Below are 22726 nucleotides of genomic sequence, written 5' to 3'. Positions count from 1 at the left end.
AACGTTTCGGGTCGGTGACCCTTCTTCGGAACTCCAAAACTTAATACAAGACCAGATAAGACAGCAATCCATCTGGCTGGTTCCAAAAAGCAAATTCTTGTCAAACACCCACTCCTTCAAATATCTATAACAATTTCCTTTAAATGTATCAACATAATTTTCAGATCTCTCAGATTCAAAATCACAACATCACATTACTCAAAAAAAAATCCCAAGACAAGTAGATATCTGTCCAGACTATTCAAACTATGCTAACCACAGATTTCTCTGTAGACCAAAAGACAGTCAGGTAAGGGGCGTGACACTGTCAAAGGTGGTGTCTTTTGGATGAGATCTTAAACAGTTGTCATCTCAGCTGAGATCTCATGGTACTATGTGAACAGCAGGGGAGTCTCCCTATTGTTCTGGCCAACATTTATCCCTCAACCAAAATTAAAACAGATTATCTGGTTATTTACCTCATTGCTGTTTGTAAGGCCTTGCTATGCGCATACTGGCTGCCATATTTAGCTACAATCATGATTACAGTTCAGAAGTACTTTATTGGCTATGAAGCACTTTGGGACATCCAGAGATCATGAAAAACACTACATAAATACAAGTTCTGTCTTTTCTGAAGACCAAATTAAAATTGCCAGAAATACACTTACACAGATTTATTAACCAACCCAGAAGTACAAAACAAAATTTTTGGCAATCACATAGGTGCAAATTTCAATCATACTATTTTATGATTAATTTGCATTTGTTAAGTATTTGCTGAAGTTTGGTTAAATCTCAAGTTTATCTCTAAACTTATAAGCTACAGGGTAGATTTTCAAGTCTTAGCAATGATCATTCCAGGCTAGCCAAGCTCTAGAGTGCAAATCTAGCCAGAGGTTAGTTAGTTGATTAATTCAGACACCATATCCAGCTGGAGTGTGGTGCATTGTTAAAGCGTGCTTCTGGAGTGACAAGAAGACAAATAGTGCGCAGTGGGCACCAACAGTCTAGGACTGCAAAAGTTTTCTGCCAGGTTTCAGCTTCTGGTTCATAGGGCTTGACAGGTCTACTTGCAAGAAGAACAGTAAAACTACTGAGAGGGGGGGCAACTCATTAAATACCCTTAAATAGTGGCAACGAGTTGTACAAGATACCTGACCCTCACATCATAAACCATAAGATCAAACTGGAATTCTCATCTGAACATGCAGATCAGATTGTTGCCGAGTTTACAACATGGTATCTAAAACACACAAATACTTGCATTTAAGATTAGACATTACAATTTTAATTTAGCTACTGTTACTGAGGCTGTGCCAGCATTTCAATGTTATTTCAACTTGACACTTGAAATCCCTTTGTTTCTATATTACCAAAGATAATTTACAGCAGATTCCAGGAAGTTCTTTACCACACCAGACATATATTTTTATATTTCAGATGGTTGGGATGGGTCAGTGAAGTTGTAATTTACTCGACTGATGACACCAGAAGACACAAATGTGGAAAAAAATCTAGATGACTTCTATTCTCTACGACCATTTGGGTGAAAATGGTCTAAATTATGACTGAATTTTCTTGTGTTGTTTTCTACTTTTGACTAAAAGTATAAAGTATGCAAGACAAGTAATAATTTCTTAACTTACACATTTTAAATCTACCGCACACAACTCTAGTTAAATCCTGTATAACTTTTTTTTAAAAACAATACATCCATTATTAAGCCATAAATAACTGTTGCAATTGAAGCCAAATAGTTACTTACCTTTTCCTAAATGTGTATTTATGCTCATATATCTGGCCGTTCCAGTAAGGCTCTTATGTTCTCTGTAAGGGATGTGCTTTTTTGTCTCTGGGTCTATGTATTCTTTAGCAAGGCCAAAATCTATGATGTGAATTACATTCTGATTTTTGCTTCCCGGTCGTCCCACCAAGTAGTTCTCTGGCTTTACATCTCTGTATATTAAGTTCTTTGAGTGAACGTACTCCATTCGGGAAATCTTTTTGAAGCAAGAAGTAAAGAAAGGAGGAAAAAAGTTTTAAAATTTGCCATAGATCATGAATAAAGCTCAAGTATAAGCAACAGTGACAAAAACACATTCTCCTGTGGAGGAAAAGAAATACGCTGATGCCAAAACACTTGCGACTCATCCAACAATGGTTCCAAATACGCCTACAAGTGCTCGTAGCATCACAAATGGCCTGGTACATTTAATGGAACAGGTTTGTTGGTACTGAATCAATACATTGTAGGTAATAAGTAGTAGTGTCACTGTCAATATCTAGGGACTAAATATTTGCGGGGAGTACATCTCAGTATAACCAGTTGTTTGTGCCTGCTTAGGACTTCCGGTACAGATCCCATCAAGACCTTGGGGCCAGAGCGAGGACGCTCAATTTAAATGGGTTAGGATTAGAGTGCATCAAGGGAACCAACTTTTGCAATCCGAGGAGGTGGAGGCCGGTGAAATTAATATTAATATTCCAGACTTGTTTTTTAAAAAAAGAGAAAGGAACCTTCATTTTTATCCCCAATGGGTCCAGCCCACAATCCAGGTCAAAAGCCCAAAGTGGAGTCCACAAACATAATTTGACAACCTGGTACAATAGGCACACGCCAACAGTGATCTAACAAGCTTTTGCTTCACCCATAGAAGTCCAAACAGAAACTCAAGGTCAAGTGCAGGTCCCAGCATATTTAAGTCCCAGCCTCATTTATGGCCCTTCTGCTGCACACCCATCAGAGCTTGGTTGTGAAAGGAAAGGACTTAAAAGTCAGAGAGTTATGTTTACATAGCACTTTACATGGCCCTGGGACATCCCAAATTGCTTTACAGCCAATGAAGTATGTTTCGAAGTGTAGTAATTGTTTGCAATGCAGGGAAATGCAGCAGTATAAACTAACAATGAGATAACGTGACTGGATACTTAATTTTAGTGATGTTGGTTGAAGGATAAATATTAGCTTGGAGACTGGGAGAATGCCTTACCTGAAAGATGCAGCATTCCCTCAGCATTGAAGCCTGAATTATGGTTCAAGTCGCTGGAGCGTGGGTTGAAATCTGGACCCAAGTGAGAGGCTCACATTGTGCCAAAACTGACAAAGGGCACCAGAAGGGTCATAGATTTTGAACTCCCAATATTATAAAAGAGTCAAACTCAGTCCAATACTTTAAAAGACACAACATAATGTAAATATGTTGTTCCTGATCTGTGGCCTGCCAAGTTTTCATTTGCAGCAATATAGGGAGTGTTAGTAGCACATTCATAGGCTGTCCAGAGCCCAGATTCCCTAAATAATACAACATGGAAAAATAAGTGAACTCCCTAGCTGGTCCAGCAACTTACCTGGGCAAAGTAACAGCCCAGACAATATGGAAGACTAAATTTAGATTTTTTTTTAATTTCACTGAACAATGCCATAGAGATGAGAGAAACGAAAGTTTAAAATATCTACTGATTATACTGCGCATTGGCACCATGGATTATCCATGTTGCGTTTCTGTTTTGCAATGCTCTTTAATACAAAACAGGTCTGTCAAAAGCACACTTGTAAAAATGAGAAGCAACTCAAAGAACTTTTAGCTATATTGTCAAAAACTTTGAAGGTATTCCAATGAAAGATTGTCACCAAAACGTTGACATAGCTTTCCTCTTTTCAGTTACTATGCTGCTCCACTGTTTTCTTGTTCTGCTCTTTCAAAAAGCTTAATTTTCAAGTATGAATGCTGCATGAGCCAAACCTCTCAAATTATACTTTTACTGTCAGTATTAAGCAATTTCTCTGCTAATGAACTCCAAAAAATAGTATTCAGAAATCATTCAAAATACATAAAGGTATACACGATGAAGAAAAGTGCATTAAATGTGAAAATATGGTAAAATCCTGAAACAAATATTTATGCTGGATTTTCTCAGTTCTAGATTCAGTTTCTATTTTGTTCTCGTCACAAAAATGGATTGGATAAAGGTTTGAACAATGTAACTTTTAACAAAGGAGTTAAATTTTGAGCTCTAATAAGTACAGATACACATAACAACCATTTAAAATCATCAAATGCCAGAGCAATGCACTCATATCTTGTGGCTCAGTTGTGGCACTCTTGCCTTTGAGTTGGAAAGTTGGGAGTTCAAGCTCCACTCCTGAGATTTGAGCACATCATCCAGGCTGACAATTCCTGGGCAATTTCTGATAAACTAATTTAAACAGAATATGATAAAAAGTTCCGGACCTAATTACAGTTGAATACTGAGAAGGAACAAAAAACATCAATGAGGTTACAGTATTTTTAATACAGGTTTGGGAGCTATAAAACAAAGTTTCACATAGGTGTTTAACTACTTAATCCTTACCAAAAATATTTCTCTACTGAATAGAAACTCAAGTATGTATGTGCAGCATGTACACTTCAATGGAACATACTTCACTTTATAGCTCCCACTCTGGCACTTTAGAAAAATGACTCATTTTAACAGTACATTTCCCCTTCTTGTCAGTGCTGTTTAATCACGACGAGTTCAAGAACATTTACTTCAAATATGAGCTTTGCAGAATCTGCATAGGATCATAATATTTAAAAAGTGAAGTGTTAACTCCAGTTTCTTAAAGTAAATACCAAGTATATTGCTCACAATAAGTTGAAAAAGTGCTATTTTACTATTCCACTGACCATGTATATGTGCCACCCACACAGACAATTAAGTTCAGTTTCAAAACATCGAAGTCTCTAATGTTGGAGTCTAAAAAAAGTTTGTTAAAGCACTATGTATTTGTGTAGTGCTTGCAAACATTCGCTGTTCAACATATCAGTGATGGCTTAGCAACCACATCGAGCAATCACTCAGAGGAAAGCTCCAAAGAGGAACAGTGGGACAGTGAGTGGTCAGCTAGGACGTAGACATGGCAGGTATGGTGTTGGAGTGAAGATTGCGTTTGTGTGTGTGCGTGTGCGTGCATTTTTGCGTGTGTGTGCAAAGAAAAAAATGTTTTACTGAAGAATAAATTCCTCCCCTTGGTACTCCAGCAACTCCCATCTTTGCTTGGTCTTTCCTTCCTTGCTTAATTTACCTCTGGGAAATTAAGTGAGATAAATAACGGATAGGAAAATAATTGGAAAGTAACTACGACATAGTTACAGTGTGAAAATAGAAAAAAAGATAACAAAAATAAGGAACCTAAGATGGACGAAGAGCTAGGTACATGGCAATATTCAAGGTATCAAACACAGAGTAACTGGGAAGTAAGTTAGAAAACAGGATGGCAAAAATTGGAAAACTGGAAAAATGAGATGGAGGCACCATACATTCCTATAGCTGAAAATAAAGCTAATTAAAGGACAGTGATTAAATCTAAAGAGACATTTAGAAGGGAGGCAGATGATAAAGTTAGGATTAACAATATTGAAGAAAATTGAGGAATAAAGAAAGTGTGGTGGGGAGATGTAAAGGGAGCCACTCAGGGATAAGGGGGAAAACTAGTTTTGAGCAATAAAGATATGACAGAGATATTAAATATTGTACTTAATTTTATACAAGTGATGGTGGAAATAAGAATGTGAAACAATTATTTGTGTTATCGATAAGAAATTGATTGTGTTAAAAATAGCAGAACTTAAAGGGGAGAAGTCACCTGTTCCTGATGGTGCTGTATGTTGAAGAAAGCAAAAGAGGGAATAGAAGACATTACGCCCACAATTTTTCAATTCTCCTTGGAAATATAATTTGAGACAGGACTGAAGGACAGTCTGATTGGATAGACAAAAGGAAATGTAGATATAGTGTATATAAATGCTTTTTTAAGTTCAATAAGGTTTGCTTCAAAAAAATCAGGCATATAGTATTAGTAGAAATGCAGGAGTGTGTGCGTGCACGTGTGCATAAAAACTACAAAAGAATAGGCTTACTGCATAGTAAGGAGAACTGTACAATATCCCAGGAGGCCATAGATGCAATTTGATGTGATGCAGTGTTTTGTGAAGAAAACAAAAAATTGGTATACACTTAATGGAAAAATATTGAAAGGTATAGAATGACAGAGGGATCCATGGGCTCAGTTGTTTGAAATTTGAAAGCAGATAAAGCCAAAACAAAGGCCAACAATACACTTGGGAATTTATAAACAGGGGCATGAAGTATAAGCAGCATGACATTCTCATACATTTGCACAAACCATTTGTAAGGCCACAGAAAGGACATTAAAGCCATTGAGCGTATGCAGGATAGATTCACTAGGATGATGCTGGGGTGAGAAAGTACAATTATGAAGAGAGTCTGGAGATACTGGGCTTAATTCCACTGAAGCAGAGAAAGTGAAGTTGAGATTTAACTGATTCTTATTAAATTATGAAATGTTTGCATAGCTTTTCCCTATTCAGTGCATTTCCTTTGGTTGGTGAGACAGTGATGAGGGGTCATCAATGTAAAATCATCACAGAGAGGGAGAATTAAAATACATATCTTTACACAGAGAGCTGTTGGAGTACAAGACGCTTTGCCATAAGGAGGGACTGAGGCAAAGACTACAACATCCTTTAAGGGAAAAGCAGATCAATATTTGAAGCAGAGAAAGATTCACATGGGAGGGAGCAGGAAATTGAGATTTGCTTTGGATTCCTTGAGGAAATAGAATGAGCCAAATGGGCTTCTTCTGTGCAGTAAAATTATGTTTTACAGTTATACAGTCAGAGTCGTACAGCATAGAAACAGGCCCTTCGGCCCACTGCGTCCATGCCGACCATAATGCCTAGCTATACTAATCCCACCTGCCTGCATTAATTCCATATCCCTCTATGCCTTGCTCATTCAAGTACCTGTCCAGATGCCTCTTAAATGTTGCTACTGTTCCTGCCTCCACCACTTCCTCTTTCTCCCAACAAGCTCCAGGCTTTTAAAGCATCTAATCACCAATTGCCAATTAACCTAGTTTTTTTCCCCACTCTTTTCAACCAAGTATTCACCTTTACATTTTGGTTTCACAACTTAAAAAAAAAGTCTCATTCTTCAAGTTGCTCATCTACAATTTCATGCATGCAAACACCTAAAGACATTCTTAGACCTCTTTTTGACTGTCCCACTCCCCACACACACAAAAAAAAATGAAGTTGGAGGAACAGAAATTTAGAACTTGCTTAATTGATGCCTGCACAGCCGAGCTTTTTTATGTACAACATTATCAGAAAATCCAACTTACAGATCAAATTGATGCTATTCTCTAAACTACTGAACATATAAATTTGAATTAGGTATAAGCTAGTAAAAGATCACTTTTACAGAGAACACCTATGTAGCCTATACAAAAGGTCTGGTAAAGTTTCACTATTCAATGGGCATTTTGTTTCAGTTATCTCCTATAAATAATTTACTTTGCAGACTCTGTAGACATCTAATTGTTTGTAGTAGGATGGCTGGTTTTGAAATCAATATCTGTTTATTCAGAGGGATGCCCAGATACCACTAATATTCCAGGTAATATCAAATTACCAGCTTCATATGGTTCATTCCAGCAGGGTATTGTCATCAGGTGTTAGGCCTGTCTCATGCGAATCTCTTCATTCATATCAAAAGCCAAGTTTGAAGTCAGGAAGAATGCAATTTTACTGCAGAACATGATGATAGTAAATGCTACTGATGTAAAAAAGCAAATTAAGCCGCAATGGCAGAGAATCACCAGAAGTGATACCTGTGAGTTAGTCTTCACTTTAACATACCATAAAACAGGAAATTTAGAAACAAAATTGTAACTAAAAAAAAAATACTGCAAGTCTACTGATAACGGAGAGTAATATGGTCTTTTTCAATGAAAAGTGAGAATTGGAGTACTTACTAGCTGTATAGCTATCATAAGCACAGTCTTAAGGGTAAAGGTTCTGTCACAAAGGTCAAATAAATCTTCCAAACTAGGTCCCAGTAATTCAAGCACCATAGCATTGTATTTTCCACATGGGCCAAAGTAGTAAACCTGAGGAATTCCATCTGTAAATAAAGGCAAAAAAAAGAGATTAGCATTACATCATTTTTTAATATTAGGTTTGCATTGTCATTGCAATTTAGGTTACAAGCCAAAATTATAAAAGCACGACCTTTCAACAGTCATGAAAAGTTCTGATCTTTTTAATACCACAATTCTTAATTTTGATATAATGATGCGTGTTGCATGGCTCAGAGTACAATTTTGCCAAAGGGAGCATAGTATTATTAAAAGAAATTACTGGGCAACTGAATGCCACAATGGGTTAGTTTTTGATCTTTTGGACCTGGGTTGAAAACCAGCCTAGAATGATACCATGAAAGCCCCTCTCGCTATCAGCTCAAAGAGTCCTACATGAAATTGGCATGACAACTCGGCCCACTTCACTTGAAGCAGAAATTCACAAAGCAGTCTGAAATTCAACATAATCCAACCAGTTTATTTACAGAAGCAACAAGAAAGTCAACTGCAGAAAATGCATGTTTCACAAAGATACCTTCCTTGTGAGATTAAACTAAGCAAAGGGGGACCTTCGCTCTGTATCTGATCCAAAGTATACCCCATAGTGAAGTACTCAACACATGCAAAAAAAGTGAAAGCACCATCACATTGGCTGACTTAACCTTGACGAACACTAAAATGCATCAATACATTAATCTGAGGAAGTTACTCAAATGGATTTATATTTATATTACTTCAGTCCTATGAAATATTACCCTTAAATAATAAAATGTGTTTGATGAATTTCTTGAAGGGGAGAACAAATGTGCACCATATTGGCCTCTCAATTATCATGACACAATCTACAGCATGTAGGTGGTGAGGTTGGCGAGTCTCTAGCAGTGTGCGTGACAACAATCATTGTTCATCAGAATAAAAATCGATTCTGAGTCTTTTGCACTGAACCTTACCAGCAAATCTGAAAAGGCATGCATCAAAAACAATTATAGATACTACAATAAAGGCTTGCAGAATACTGACACATGACAACAAGGGCATTAACAACAATTCTATTTTCAAAGGATCTACAATGAATGTATTTCAATTATTGTTGGGAGATTTTTCTCTTAAATAGTGTCTTTTTTCTTTCTCTCAATCCAATCTTTCTTTCCCTATCTGTATTTCTCTTTTGCAACCTGATTGACATTGAACTCCCTATTCTAACTTACACTACATATCAATCATTTCACAATTCTACAATCTGGTTAAGGAGATACACAATTACTAGCCCTGTTCACACAAGTCCCAGACACTCTGCAGAGGGTGCTATGCTGTTTCGATCTCACACTTCCAGCAACATGAGATGCAAAATGTCATGAAGAATAAATATGCAAAGGCATCTCTAACTATAAGCATTTGCTGACTGGTTACAGGAAATTTTGGGCCATTACCTTGTGATGGTGGTAACCATCAGTCAGTCCCCATCAGCCATTTGTGCACAATCAGGTTATAGAGAACAAGCATCGAGAGTTGGTGTCACAGTACGGAATTGACCATTCTTAAATGAATGATACTTGAAGAGCGATTTGAGTGTGTGTGTATTTTGGACAGTCCGATGTCGGGTTGACCATCCACAGGTAGATCAGAGGTGGTATGAATTGGTTAGCAATATTTAGCCATTCAGGAAGATACCCAAAACCTCAGTGCTGACAAATTCAGAGGGAGGGAGTCAGTGAATCACTAGCAAACTGAAAGAGAAGAAATATCAAAGCGCTGAAAATATTCAGCAGGTCTGGCACCATCTGTGGAGAAACTGAGTTGACGTTTCGGGTCGGATAGTGTCATATCGGACTCGAAACGTCAATTCTTGTCTTTCTCTCCACAGACGCTGCCAGACCTGCTGAGTATTGCCAGCACTTGGTTTTTATTTCAGATTTCCAGCATCCGCAATATTTTGCTTTTATTTTATTGCAAGAAAAGAACCTCTGCTCGTCAGGGAAAAATTATGCTTTTACGCTAAATAAAGGGCCCAGCAAAGTGGGCTAGCTTTTGCAAGTTCCCTATGTAATAGATGAACAGAAGTTATACTGATAGTACCATGCAGCTCTCATCACAATGTTTTGTGGGATAAAGCAGTTTATAAATCCAAACAAATGTAGTCTTGCTGACGGAGTTTACTTGTCCTGCGTTTAAAGAAATTGAAGGAGTATGCATGTGCGAAACACAGCAATCTGGTCCACAGATTTGGGGGGCTGGGTGGGGGGGGGGGGGGGGGAAAAGAGAGGGTAGGAGTTTACCGTGACACTCCTGGGCCTACTATCCCATTAGCAGAGAATGGGCAGTACTGTTCAACTGACATAAAAAACAAACTACTTAAGTGAATGCTGGCACCGGTGAATCGGAGTAGATATCTGCAGCATAAATTCAAATCCTGCACCCATAAAGCACAGCGCCATGACAACTGAGTCAGATAGTGGGAATTGGGAGGGCTCCTGAAGGCAACATGCAGCCATATTTCAGAGAAGAGCCTACTGCAGAAAGAAGCAGTGCTTAATGTTCTTGGACTGGGGGTGGGGGGTGGGGGGGGGGGGGTGGTGGTGAAGAGAAAGAACACTGCTATTGTGCTAAACAGGATAGAATTGTTCATCTAGTGATCGTTAATAATTAATCGTGACTGGACTGTTCCTTTAGTGGCGATATTTTCCTGACAACCTATATTTTTGGTCTCATTAATTCTGTTAACTCACTTTTCCTGTTATTAAATTAGGACTGCCTCAACATTTTTAATAGAAAATGATAAATCACAGATTCCACAAGTCATGATATAGATTAACCACTGCATGTCCAAGATACTGAGAAATGGAACTTGATTCAGAACAGTGGACCAAGCACAGCTACACATTTCAGCTGTAAAGCCATTGGTCAATTTCTAAATCAACCCTACTACTGAGTGGCTTTTAGGCATATAAAATTATTTTAAAAGAGAAATGCAATTCACATGGGGACATTTTTCAGCTACTTTAAATGCGGGCACAAAGCCCGATGCAAGCTTTTCGACTGGTTGCTGGTATACTTCAGATTTATTGACTAATATGGTCACATCCCTGCTACTGCACTACACGGACATCGTTTTTCTTGGTTGTCACTTCTCACAAACAAGTCGAAACACTTGGTTTTAAACAAAGCTAAGAGAAAACTGTAAAATTTAAAATCTGAAATGTAAGCAAAAAAAATTAAAGAAATAAAGGACTTTGAGGAAAGGTCTGTTCCTGAAATATTAACTGGCCTTTCTCTCACCTGATGTTGATGAACCTGTTGCATATTTGCAGCAATTCTTGCAACATTTTGTTCCCTGAATACAAATGGTTTGTAATTTTTGAGGTAAGCAAATTTAATAATCAGGCATTATGCACTTAATCTTTAAGCTGTTCAAGTTGAGGCTCCATCATTTTTAAAATGATGTGGAAGCAGATCCTCAAGTGTAGATTTAAGTCATCAATCCACACCAACACAACGAAAATGTAAGTGTAAAATTATACAATTTTAAAGGGGGTGCAAGAACAAAGAAACCTATAGGTGCTCGCACACAAAGTCTTGGAAGGTGGCAGGACAAGTTGAGGAGGCTGCTCAAAAGCATTGACTTTATAAATGAGGGCAGAGTACAAAATGCTAGGAAGTTATGCTAAAACACTGGTCAGGCCCAAGATGAAGTATTGTGGTAAATTCTGCGCAGAATACTTTAGAAAGAATGTTAAGGCCTTGGAGAGGATGCGCAGGATATTTACTAGAATGGTACCAGCAATGTATACAGAGAGACGAGAGAAACGGGAATTGTTCTGTTTAGAGCAGAGGTTAAGCAGAGATTTGATAAAGGTGCTCAAAATCATGAATGGTTTTGATAGTTTATTTCTACTGTTTCCAGTGGCAGAAGGGTCAGTAACTAGATGACACAGGTTCAAAGTAATTCTCAAACAAACCAGAAATGACATGAGGGGGAGAAAAAAAAAAACTTGCACAGCGAGTGGAACACACTGCTTGAAAGGGTGGTGGAAGTAGATTCAATAATCACTTTCAAAAGGGAATTGACTACATATTTGAGAAAAATGTGCAGGGATTTGGAGAAAGAGCACAGAATGGTACTAATTGTATAGCTCTTTTTAAAGGAGCCAGCACAGGCGTGATGGGTTGAATGGCGTCCTTTTGTGCTCTATCATTCTATGTGCTTGATTCAGAGGCTTGAATGAAAAACGTTATCGTACTCCTTAGTTTTACAAAAACAAAGTATTGGGTCAGATTCTCAGTAATTTTAGGGCTGAACTTTTACTTATCTGACTAGCCAGAAGCGGATGGGTCAGAAAGTCGTCTGAAACCTGTAAAATTGGAATTGCTGTGCATACTGAGGAGTTCCAACAGGTATGCGACATCGGCATTCAGTTTCTTACCCAGAAGCCAGCCTGACTGACATGCTGGATTCCAGTTGGGTGGGCAGCCAGTCAGCGAAGGCCACAAGACCAACTAAGGAAGTGGATTGGGGTGGCCAATCAAGTGGGAAGGGGCGGTCGATTGAGTGGTCTGCCATTTCTGGGGTCCTGTGGGGGGGCGGTAGGATTGGAGGCTGGAGTAGAGGGAAGCAAGGAGGGTGGAAGAAATCGAAGGTCTCATGGTGGAATGGCAAGCCTCAGGTTGTGGTGGGTGTTGGGGGAAGAAGGTGAATGTGCGATTCCTGATTGCGGAAGCTCCTCAGGCAGCCACCTAGATCCAGGAGATAAATATAAAGGCACTCCCCTCCTGAATCTGATGCCCTCACCTACATGAAGCTAATCGGGTTTCCCAACGCTCATGAAACTCGGCCAACAGCCGTTAAAGTTGAGAACCCATATTTAAAGTTCCAAGCCGCTTCTTTGGAGCGGATTGGTCGCTCTTTCAGTCTCAGTTAAAGCCGGAAGTGGGTGGGTTGGAAGCAGGTGGTGGTCAGGAAACAGATTTTTCAGACTTTAAACCCCCACCCCCAACCTGACTCAAACCCGTCCTTCTTGTTTAGGTTAAGATTCCCCCCTGAGCTTCAAGAATACACAAATCTAAAATGCACAGCTGATTAATCAGCATCTCAAAAAGAAACATTTCAGGCCTGATCTGTCGAATGCTTCTGTTAGTGCTCTCCCTGTACTATTATATCTTACCCTTTCAGTATTTTTTTCTGTTGTATAATTCAGATTTCACACATTCACTTGCTTTTCACTTCTACTCAACCACATTGATGCTCTGTGCAAAGTTTCTGCATTGAAACAACATTGATAGCAGCAGCTTCTGCATGCATGGCATAAAGGAAAAAGGTCAGTCTTGATGACTAGCACTTCTTGTATTGCTGTTCCAGTCATAACCTTCAAGAGTTTCGAAAGTTAAATGAAGAAGGTCAAAGCAACTTTTTGAAGTCGAGAAAGAGTTTTGGTTGGATGAACTTTGAAACCAGTTTTCAAGCATTCAGCCAATCAAAAGCTAGGACACTAACTATAAAAACTGATATTTTATGCCTCAGAATACTAAGAGACTGTCTACAAATGAGTATGTGCATCATCAACTTACAAAAACAAAACAGTGACAAAGAAATTCATCTGCAGCTCACTAAGCGTTGAAAATTTATTCCATTTTCTCTTCTCCACATTATGTACACCAGCTAGCTTGGTGAATAAGCCACATACCGGTCAACACATCACAGTACAACTGCTTTAACCTTATGGTAGTTCCAACAGAATAACAGCACATGGTGTTTCAATCACTGCAACCCACCTCTCTCCAGAAAGCATTGACTAGTTCCAGGATACACTTCCAAATGTGCCAGCAACCCTCCATTACCTCACTGAAGCAGCCTGCTGCTCATGTTTAAGTTGGACAATGAGATCCTGCAAGCTTCAATAGTTTTGTCCTCACCCAACATCCACACAAATGGATACTGCAATAGGCCAACTGGAGAGTCCTCAGGGGTAAAAATCATGGCTGCAGCCATTTGCATTGCAGCTCAGATAAACGAAGAACAGACCAGAGACTGAATTTGGGATCGCCCTGGTCTCTGTAGCTCATTACCACACACAACAGTGCATTTTTATGACTACCCAGGAGAATTCCCCATTACAAACTTATAAAGAAAAAAAAACTCAATGAATGTGCAACATAAAGATATACAAGAATCCATCCTTCATGAGAAAAATGAATATATGTCCCATTGTGCGTTTGCTCTATCAACTGCCATTTAAAGAATGCAGTGCTCTGCAAATTAAAAACATACCCTACAAAGCGTGTAAGGGAGAAGCTTGAGATAGTGACTGTGAGAGATGGGGATGAAGATCCTTTCCACACAGGTTATTCATTTAATGGCCTTTGGAAGGTTCAATAACAGTGATCAGAAAATCAGTGGAGACTGTGACTGTTTGTATCCAGGAAGACTCCCGCACTTCACCTTCCCAGCACTTTGCACAGCCACTCCACTGCAGTCATTTCTCAAGAATCTGACTATGACAACAAAGCACCCATTTCTAGTTATCAAACTGGGATGACAGCAGCAAAGAAACTGTTGCACAGCAACCACACTGAGAAATAAATACTCGCTAAGATAATACAGAACACAAATACAGTAACACAACCGGCTAAAGATACAGCTAACTCAATGAATTTGAAGACAGGAAGTCAGCTAAACAGAAAACCCTCAACCCACAAACATGTTCTTCTCCCCTCTGCTCATGAATTAGAAACATATTTGCAACCACACACCCTTTAACACCTTTACTTGCATTTTGTTAATGTTAATTTCTTGTTGGAATGGCTTCGAGCATCCATGTATTCTTCCAATCATATTCTTGATTACTTAGAGCCAGCTGTTTCATATTTAGCAGGATATAGTATCACAGGTAAACAGCACCACAGCACCTTAAAATTGGCAACAATACAGCACTTCAAACCATAGGTTGCTCCAAACAGGCAGCCACTCACTGCATTTTTGTAAATAATGCAAACTTATCAGAGCAGCAAGATGCAATACTGACATTAAAACAATTGTTGGTAAATCAGAGTGAAAGTGGGCACTCCCATCAGCAGCATGATTAAGAAAGGACATACATTTATACATGATGCGTTTTATATCCATGGTTCGTAAAAAAGCTTCACAGATGATAAATTACGTTTGAAGTGTAATCACTGTTGTTTTGTTAGCAAATTTCACACAACAATGTCTACCAGCAGCAAGAAAGGTAAAATACCTAATCTGTTTTGATGGTGCAGGTTGAGGAATAAATGTTGGCCAGAAATCCCCTGCTCTTCTTCTAGTGCCATTGGACCTTTTACATGAATCTGAACATGCGGATGGACCCTTAGCTCAACAGCTCAACCAAAGCATGTAGTGCCTCCAAGAATGCAGCACACTCTCAATACTGTATTGAAGAATCTGCATTGGTTAAGTGCACAAGTCCCTGCAGGGGGTCTTCAACTCAACTTTGGACTCAAGTGGTCAGCGTGCTGTCACTGGCCCAAGCTAACACTTTCAGGTCACAATCTGTGTGTCCTAGTGCATGAATCGTAAAAGGTTAGTATGCAGGTTCAGCAAGTAATTAGGAAAGATAAAAGAATGTTATTCAAGTAGGAGTTAGATATAGCTCTTGGGTCTAAAGGGATCAAAGGGTATGTGGCGAAATCGGGAACAGGTTACCGAGTTGGATGATCAGCCATGATCATAATGAATCTCATCGAAACCTATAAAATTCTAACAGGACTTGACAGGGTAGATGCAGGAAGGATGTTCCCGATGGTGGGGGAGTCCAGAACCAGGGGTCATAGTCTAAGGATACGGGGTAAACCTTTCAGGACTGAGATGAGGAGAAATTTCTTCACCCAGAGAATGTTGAGCCTGTGGAATTTGCTACCACAGAAAGCAGTTGAGGCCAAAACATTGTATGATTTCAAGAAGGAGTTAGATATAGCTCTTGAGTCTAAAGGGATCAAAGAGTATGGGGCGAACGCAGGAACAGGCTACCGAGTTGGATAATCAGCCATGATCATAATGAATGGCGGAGCAGGCTCAAAGGGCCGAATGGCCTACTCCTGCTCCTATTTTCTAGGTTTCTATGTTTAATGCAAGGGGAACTGAAAACAAAAGTAGGGAGGTTATGAGCCAGTTACACAGGGCATTGGCAAGACCACATCTGGAGAACTGTGTACAGTACTGGTCTCCTTATTTAAGGAAGGCTGTAAATGCATTGGAAGCAGTTCAGAGAAGGTTTACTAGACTAACACCTGGAATAGGTGGGCTGTCTTATGAGGAAAGGTTGGACAGGCTAGGCTTGTATCTGCTGGAGTTTAGAAGTGTAAGAGGTGACTTGATTGAAACATATAAGATTCTGAGGGGTCTTGACAGGGTGGATGTGGAAAGGATGTTTCCTCTTGTGGGAGAATCTAGAACTAGGGGGCACTGTTTAAAAAATAAGGGGTCGCCCATTTAAGACAAAGATGAGGAGAAACTTTTTCTCTGAGGATCGTGAGTCTTTGGAATTCTCTTCCTCAAAAGGCAGTGGGAGCAGTCTTTGAATATTTTTATGGCAAAGGTAGATAAATTCTTGATAAGCAAGGGAAAGAAAGGTTTTGGGGGTAGGCAGGAATGTGGAGTTGATGTTACAATCAGATCAGCCATGATCTTGTTGAATGGTGCAGCAGGCTCGAGGGGCCGAGTGGCCTACCTCCTGCTCCTAATTCCTATTTTCGTATGTAAAATGACAATGGTGAATGCAGTTTAGTCATTTGTTACCAGGACAAATCAGACATCTGGTGATATTCAGAGGAATGTCATTTAATAACCCTGGATTACAACATTTTCAAGAATTCCTTACTTTAGACAGGCAATTAGCATCACCAGGAAAGTCCTCTAAATTGAGCTTTGAAAGTGGAGTAAAAGATGAAGGTGAAGTATGTGCGTGCATGAAAGTGAGAGTGCACACATGCATGCAAGGAAAGAGAGAGAGAGAAAATGTACAAGCAAGCACGGAAAATACTTGCAAACAAAATTGTCATTCCAAAACTGAAAGTTTTTTTTAAGAAAATCTCATCTCTATACTAGAGTATTGTCAGCAAATCACTCCATTGAGATATGCACTGATTAGTTCTGGAATCCAATGTGATGCTATTTAATCCAGAAGAATTAATTATTCATTGGTACTGCTGTGTATCCTGTGAGCACTAAAAGTTTCTGACTCAGACCAAACCTCCCAAGAATGAATAGCCACGTGAGCCAAATTCTATCCTCATTCGAAAGCTCCTGTATCCAACATCTGTAAAGTGGCATCCTGAAATCAGGATGAAAAATAGAAATCAAAATAGCTGAAGGAGATTTTTCAGCTTTTAAAACAAAACTTCAGAGAGGCACTTGTTCCATCCTTTCTTCTTTCACCATTAAGTCCACCAATCATGCATGCTGTATGTAATTCAATCAGGATGTGCTCATGATTTTCTCTTTGGCTCTGTCAATGCTTATTCTTAACAAGCCAACAAGTAATATACATAAACAGCCCTGTAATTTTCCTCATCTCCATATTGGCCAGGCCATTACAGAGGTTAAGGTCTTGAGGGATAAAAAGTGTTTGCATTATTCTAGATCACACAATGCACAAACTTATTGACTCAAATACAATCCAAGCCAAATGAGATAAGGTCAGTTAATAAATGACTTCATGACACACAAGAAATAAAGCAGTTGCATGAACAGTCCCTTTCACAGCTTCAGAACATCCCAAAGCACTTCGTAACCAATTAATTGCTTTTGAAATGCAGTTATTGCTGCAATGTAGGCAAACGCCACAGCCAAATTGAGTACAGCAAGGTCCTTCAAACAGCAATGTGAGCCGCATGGAAGATGGCAGGATCCCCAAAGACACGTTGTACAGCGAGCTCGCCACTGGTATCAGACCCACCGGCCGTCCATGTCTCCGCTTTAAAGACGTCTGCAAACGCGACATGAAATCCTGTGACATTGATCACAAGTCGTGCGAGTCAGTTGCCAGCGTTTGCCAGAGCTGGCGGGCAGCCATAAAGACGGGGCTAAAGTGTGGCGAGTCGAAGAGACTTAGTAGTTGGCAGGAAAAAAGACAGGGGCACAAGGGGAGAGCCAACTGTGTAACAGCCCCGACAAACAAATTTCTCTGCAGCACCTGTGGAAGAGCCTGTCACTCTAGAATTGGCCTCTATAGCCACTCCAGGCGCTGCTTCACAAACCACTGACCACCTCCAGGCGCTTATCCATTGTCTCTCGAGATAAGGAGGCCAAAGAAGAAGAAGATATAAGTAACCAAATAATCTGTTTTGAGTGATGTGAATTGAAGGGCAGATGTTGGCCAGGGCACATGGGGGTAGAGGGCATAATTTCCAAATGACATCTAACTTGGAAGTTCAGTAAACAGTGAGGAAGATAGTAACACACTTCAAGAGGACTTAAGACAGACTGGAATGGGTGGACACACAGTTTTAAGTAAGAAAAGTGTGAGGTGATATATTTTGGAAGAAAAAAATCAGGAAAAACAATACATGCAAAATGGTACAATTTTAAAGGGGGCACACAAGGAGGGACACACAGGGTGGGGGGGTATTTGTGCACAAATATTTGAAGGTAACAGTACAGGTTAACATAGTAGTTCATAAAGCAAATGGGATCTTGTGCTTTATAAGTTGAGGTATAGAGTACAAAAGTCAGGCAGTTGTGCTAAATCTATACAAAAGCACTTGTTTGGTCCCAGCTGGAGTCGTGTGTCCAATTTTGGGCACCACACTTTATGAAGCATGTGGAGGTTTGAGAAGTTACAGAAGAGATTTACTACAATTATTTTAAGGATGCAGGATTACAGTTGTGTGGATGGACTGGAGAAGCTGCGATTGTTTTCCTTAGAACAGAAAAGGCTAAGAAGAGACCTCATAGAGGTGGTTAAAATCATGAATGGTTTAGATAGTGTAAATTTACCAATGCCTGAAGAGTTGATAACCACAGGGTACAGATTTAAGGTGATTGGCAGAAGAACCGGAAGCAATATGAGGAAAAAGGGCAGCACAGTGGCGCAGTGGTTAGCACCGCAGCCTCACAGCTCCAGCGACCCGGGTTCAATTCTGGGTACTGCCTGTGTGGAGTTTGCAAGTTCTCCCTGTGTCTGCGTGGGTTTCCTCCGGGTGCTCCGGTTTCCTCCCACATGCCAAAGACTTGCAGGTTGATAGGTAAATTGGCCATTATAAATTGCCCCTAGTATAGGTAGGTAGTACGGAAATATAGGGACAGGTGGGGATGTGGTTGGAATATGGAATTAGTGTAGGATTGGGATAAAATGGGTGGTTGATGGTCGGCACAGACTCGGTGGGCCGAAGGGCCTGTTTCAGTGCTGTATCTCTAAATAAAAAAATATTTAGATGCAATGAAAGGTTAGGATTCGGAATGCTCTACATGATGGGATGGTGGATGCAGATTCAATAGTACCCTTAAAGTGGGAATTGGATAAATATTTGAAAAAATTGTAGTAATATAGGGAAAGAACAGGGAGTGGGAGTAACTGGATTGCTCTCTGACAGAGACAGCGCACACTGAACGGCCTCCTCCTGCGCTGTACTATTGAGATTTTCATCAGCATTCAAATCCTGCCCTCACTGGAATCCTGTGACTCAGAGATACAGCACTGAAACAGGTCCTTCAGCCCACCGAGTCTGTGCCGACCAACAACCACCCATTTTATCCTAATCCTACACTAATTCCATATTCCCTACCACATCCCCACCATTCTCCTACCACCTACCTACACTAGGGGCAATTTACAATGGCCAATTTACCTATCAACCTGCAAGTCTTTGGCTGTGGGAGAAAACCAGAGGACCCGGTGGAAACCCGCGCAGTCACAGGGAGAACTTGCAAACTCCACACCGGTAGTCCCCAGAACCGAACCCAGGTCGCTGGAGCTGTGAGGCTGCGGTGCTAACCACTGCGCCCAGTCCTTGAATACCCTGTTGCCGCTTCAGGTATAGCACCAAGCTGTAGAAAAATGTAGTGATCCATAATGCAAGGAGACAGTGGCATAGTGGTAATGCCACAGAAATAATAATCCAAAGACCCATGCGAATGCCCTGGGGACACTGGTTCAAATCCCACCAGGGCAGCTGGAGGATTTTAAATTCAATTGATTAATTTAAAAAATAATCTGGCATTGAAAACTCAGTCTCAGTAATGGTGCCTTGATTCATCGATTGTTGTAAAAACCCATCAGGTTCACTAATCTCCTTTAGGGAAAGAAATCTGCCGTCCTTACCTGGTCGGGCCTGCATGTGACTCCAGACCCACAATGTGGTTGACTCTTACACGCCCTCTGAAATGGCCTAGCAAGCCATTCAATTGTCATGGGTAATTAGGGATAGGCAACAAATGCTGGCCTCGTCAGCAATGCCCACATTCCAGGAAACAAACGTTTAAAAAAAAAAGGAGGATGGAAACCAGCCCTGGGAAACTCTTCCTCCTCTTTCCCCTGCTACGACCCTATCCTTTCCACCACCGCCAACTGCTAAATATAAACACCCTCCACTCTTCCGCTGTCTGGCCCCAGTTGACCCCTGCCCTCTACTCCCATTTGAAAACTGCACTTGGTCTCAATTCTCTTTTTACATGGGGATTGGTGTTTGTGTGCATAGGTATACACACAAGTGAGAAAAGAAAAAATAGCCACTGCCACACACAACAGGCATTTGTTTTGCTATTTACAGCCACAGATAAACCGGTCGCCTGAATGGAGCCACCCACGAGCACGTGCTGACAAAACAAGCGAATAAACTAATTTTGCCACAGGGTATCAAGATCTTGCTCCAAGACGAATTAGGTGCCTTCACTGCAGTGAAATAGAAATAAATGTTTATTAACTCAGCTGGGTGATTTTTATTCTCAACCAGATGGAATAAATGTAAAGGCATTCAAATTTAATTCCACATTCACTTTTTATTACCAGTACATTTTTTTCTCCCACTCTCAATTCTGCAGTATTTATTATTCCCGCCTCACTGCAACAGCTCTCAGTCCCAGCAACTCCTAGCTAAAGTAGCCTCTCTCACTTCTGTTACGACCAGGTGAGGAAGGGGTCTAGGGTTCCCTCACAGCCTTCACCTGGTCTTACCATAACAGGGTTTAATTTTAAACACACCGTTTTTTTTTTAAGTTTCCCCTCAGTGAATCCTTGTTCACTAACTTCCAATTATGAGGCAAAGAAACTAACCAAATAGGTTTTCTTTGGTTTAAAGATAAAAGGTTGAACTTTATCAAACTTAAACTCTAATTCAGTTAATGCCTACGGATACACAACGTGCCCACGCTAGCATGCGTATGCGATACACAAATGAAGAAACAGAAAAGAGAAGAAAAATAAGTGGAAAGGTTTGAGGCAATATCTGAAGATGGGGTTTTTGTTACTGTTCTTTGAGCTCACTGTAAAGTCCTTGATTGTAGGTAAGTCTTGCTTTTCGTTGGGGCCCAGTATTCCTCTTAAACCTTGTTCGATGTAGGAGACTTTTCTCTCGAAGTTCATGTGTCTTCAGTGGGTCCAGAGGCTTGTGAGAAAGAGATGGGAGCAGACAGGAGAGGTCTTCTCACTCAAGGAGCAAAAAGTCTTTTCTCAATTCAAAAACTCTGTGGCTAGTTCAAAAAGCCCTGGACCAGCCAGTTAGTCATGTGGCCAGCTGGTTTAATGAGTCCTGGATTTTGTGGATTATATCACCTAAGCAGCCTATGGAATTCTCTTCCTTACACCTTCAATGTCTGGTGATCAAAATCCATAGTGCGCTGATTGGGTCAGGGAATGGTCCTTTTGTCTCCACAAGTACTGTCTGTTAGTATGCAAATGTTTTTCACTTAAGTATCTGGCAGGCCATGTAAAAGGCCTTCTTTTCCTCCCAGCAAGTTTAAAATCAATATTCATGACAAAATTAATATGCCTCATTCTTGGCAGGTGGGGCCTGCATGACATTTCATAAAAAGACTTGATACATAAAAGTGCATTACCCAACATCTGCTTCTACCTAGAATGAGGAAAGTACCATATACTAAATTTGCATCCCCTCCCTATAATTAAAAAAAAATCAGTTCCCCTTCCCACCACCCCAAGGGGAGAAAACTGCACATCTGAAATAGTGTCAAATTAACATTTCAAATCACAAGTAGTTTTTCTTTTAATGTAATGATTTCAGTGCATTCTGGACATCCTCCAAAGTGAAAGGCAAAAAGACAGAACATTAATTGTATTGTAACATTGTTGCAGTTTATCCTGATAATTTAACAGATCGAAGTATAGAATAATATGCTTCACAACTTAAGTGCACAGAATGACCTTTAAAGATGATACTGTAGATTGAAACTAAACTCAGTGATCTGTACAGTTTAAACCGGAAGAAATGGTGCGGGTGTCAGTTCCTGGCATTGTTTACAAACAAAGATTTTGTACTTGAGCTTTCAATTTACAGTACAGCTGAAGTGAAAGAGCTGCTTTCACCAGAACTCAGCAATATATACAAAAGCAAAGAGACAGAAGGAGAAAGGATAAAAGAGGAAAACTGAGAATTGACAACAGAAACTAAAGACAGAAATACAACTGGTCAAACAAAGCATTAGTTAGCATTAAACCCAACACTTGGTAACTTGTAATGTCATAGTACTATATTGCACAGTTTGAAAGATTAAATAAGGACATAGTACATAGACTGACTCTGTGACCTGAATAAACAGGCCTAAGCATGTGCAGCAGCTGCAGTACTCCATACTCCCTCAAGTGTCAGAGTATTAACTAAATCTTCTGTAAA

The 22726-nt window shown here is 40.0% G+C and overlaps 1 protein-coding gene across 7 annotated transcripts in view; it reads right to left on the bottom strand.

Moving 5' to 3' along the window:
• The window catches only part of LOC137369166 (casein kinase I), a 258600-nt gene that overhangs the window by 92813 nt on the left and 143061 nt on the right, over positions 1–22726 (bottom strand). For all 7 annotated transcript variants that reach the window (XM_068029924.1, XM_068029925.1, XM_068029923.1 and 4 more), the window contains 2 exons: positions 7805–7953; positions 1748–1982 (listed from right to left, as the gene is read on the bottom strand). In XM_068029924.1, coding sequence (XP_067886025.1) covers positions 1748–1982; positions 7805–7953 — 384 coding nt within the window. The remainder of the gene's footprint in view (positions 1–1747; positions 1983–7804; positions 7954–22726) is intronic.

The sequence above is a fragment of the Heterodontus francisci genome, chromosome 4 (genome assembly GCF_036365525.1).
Source record: "Heterodontus francisci isolate sHetFra1 chromosome 4, sHetFra1.hap1, whole genome shotgun sequence".
Lineage (NCBI taxonomy): Eukaryota > Metazoa > Chordata > Chondrichthyes > Heterodontiformes > Heterodontidae > Heterodontus > Heterodontus francisci.
This window is presented reverse-complemented; position numbering and strand designations above follow the sequence as displayed.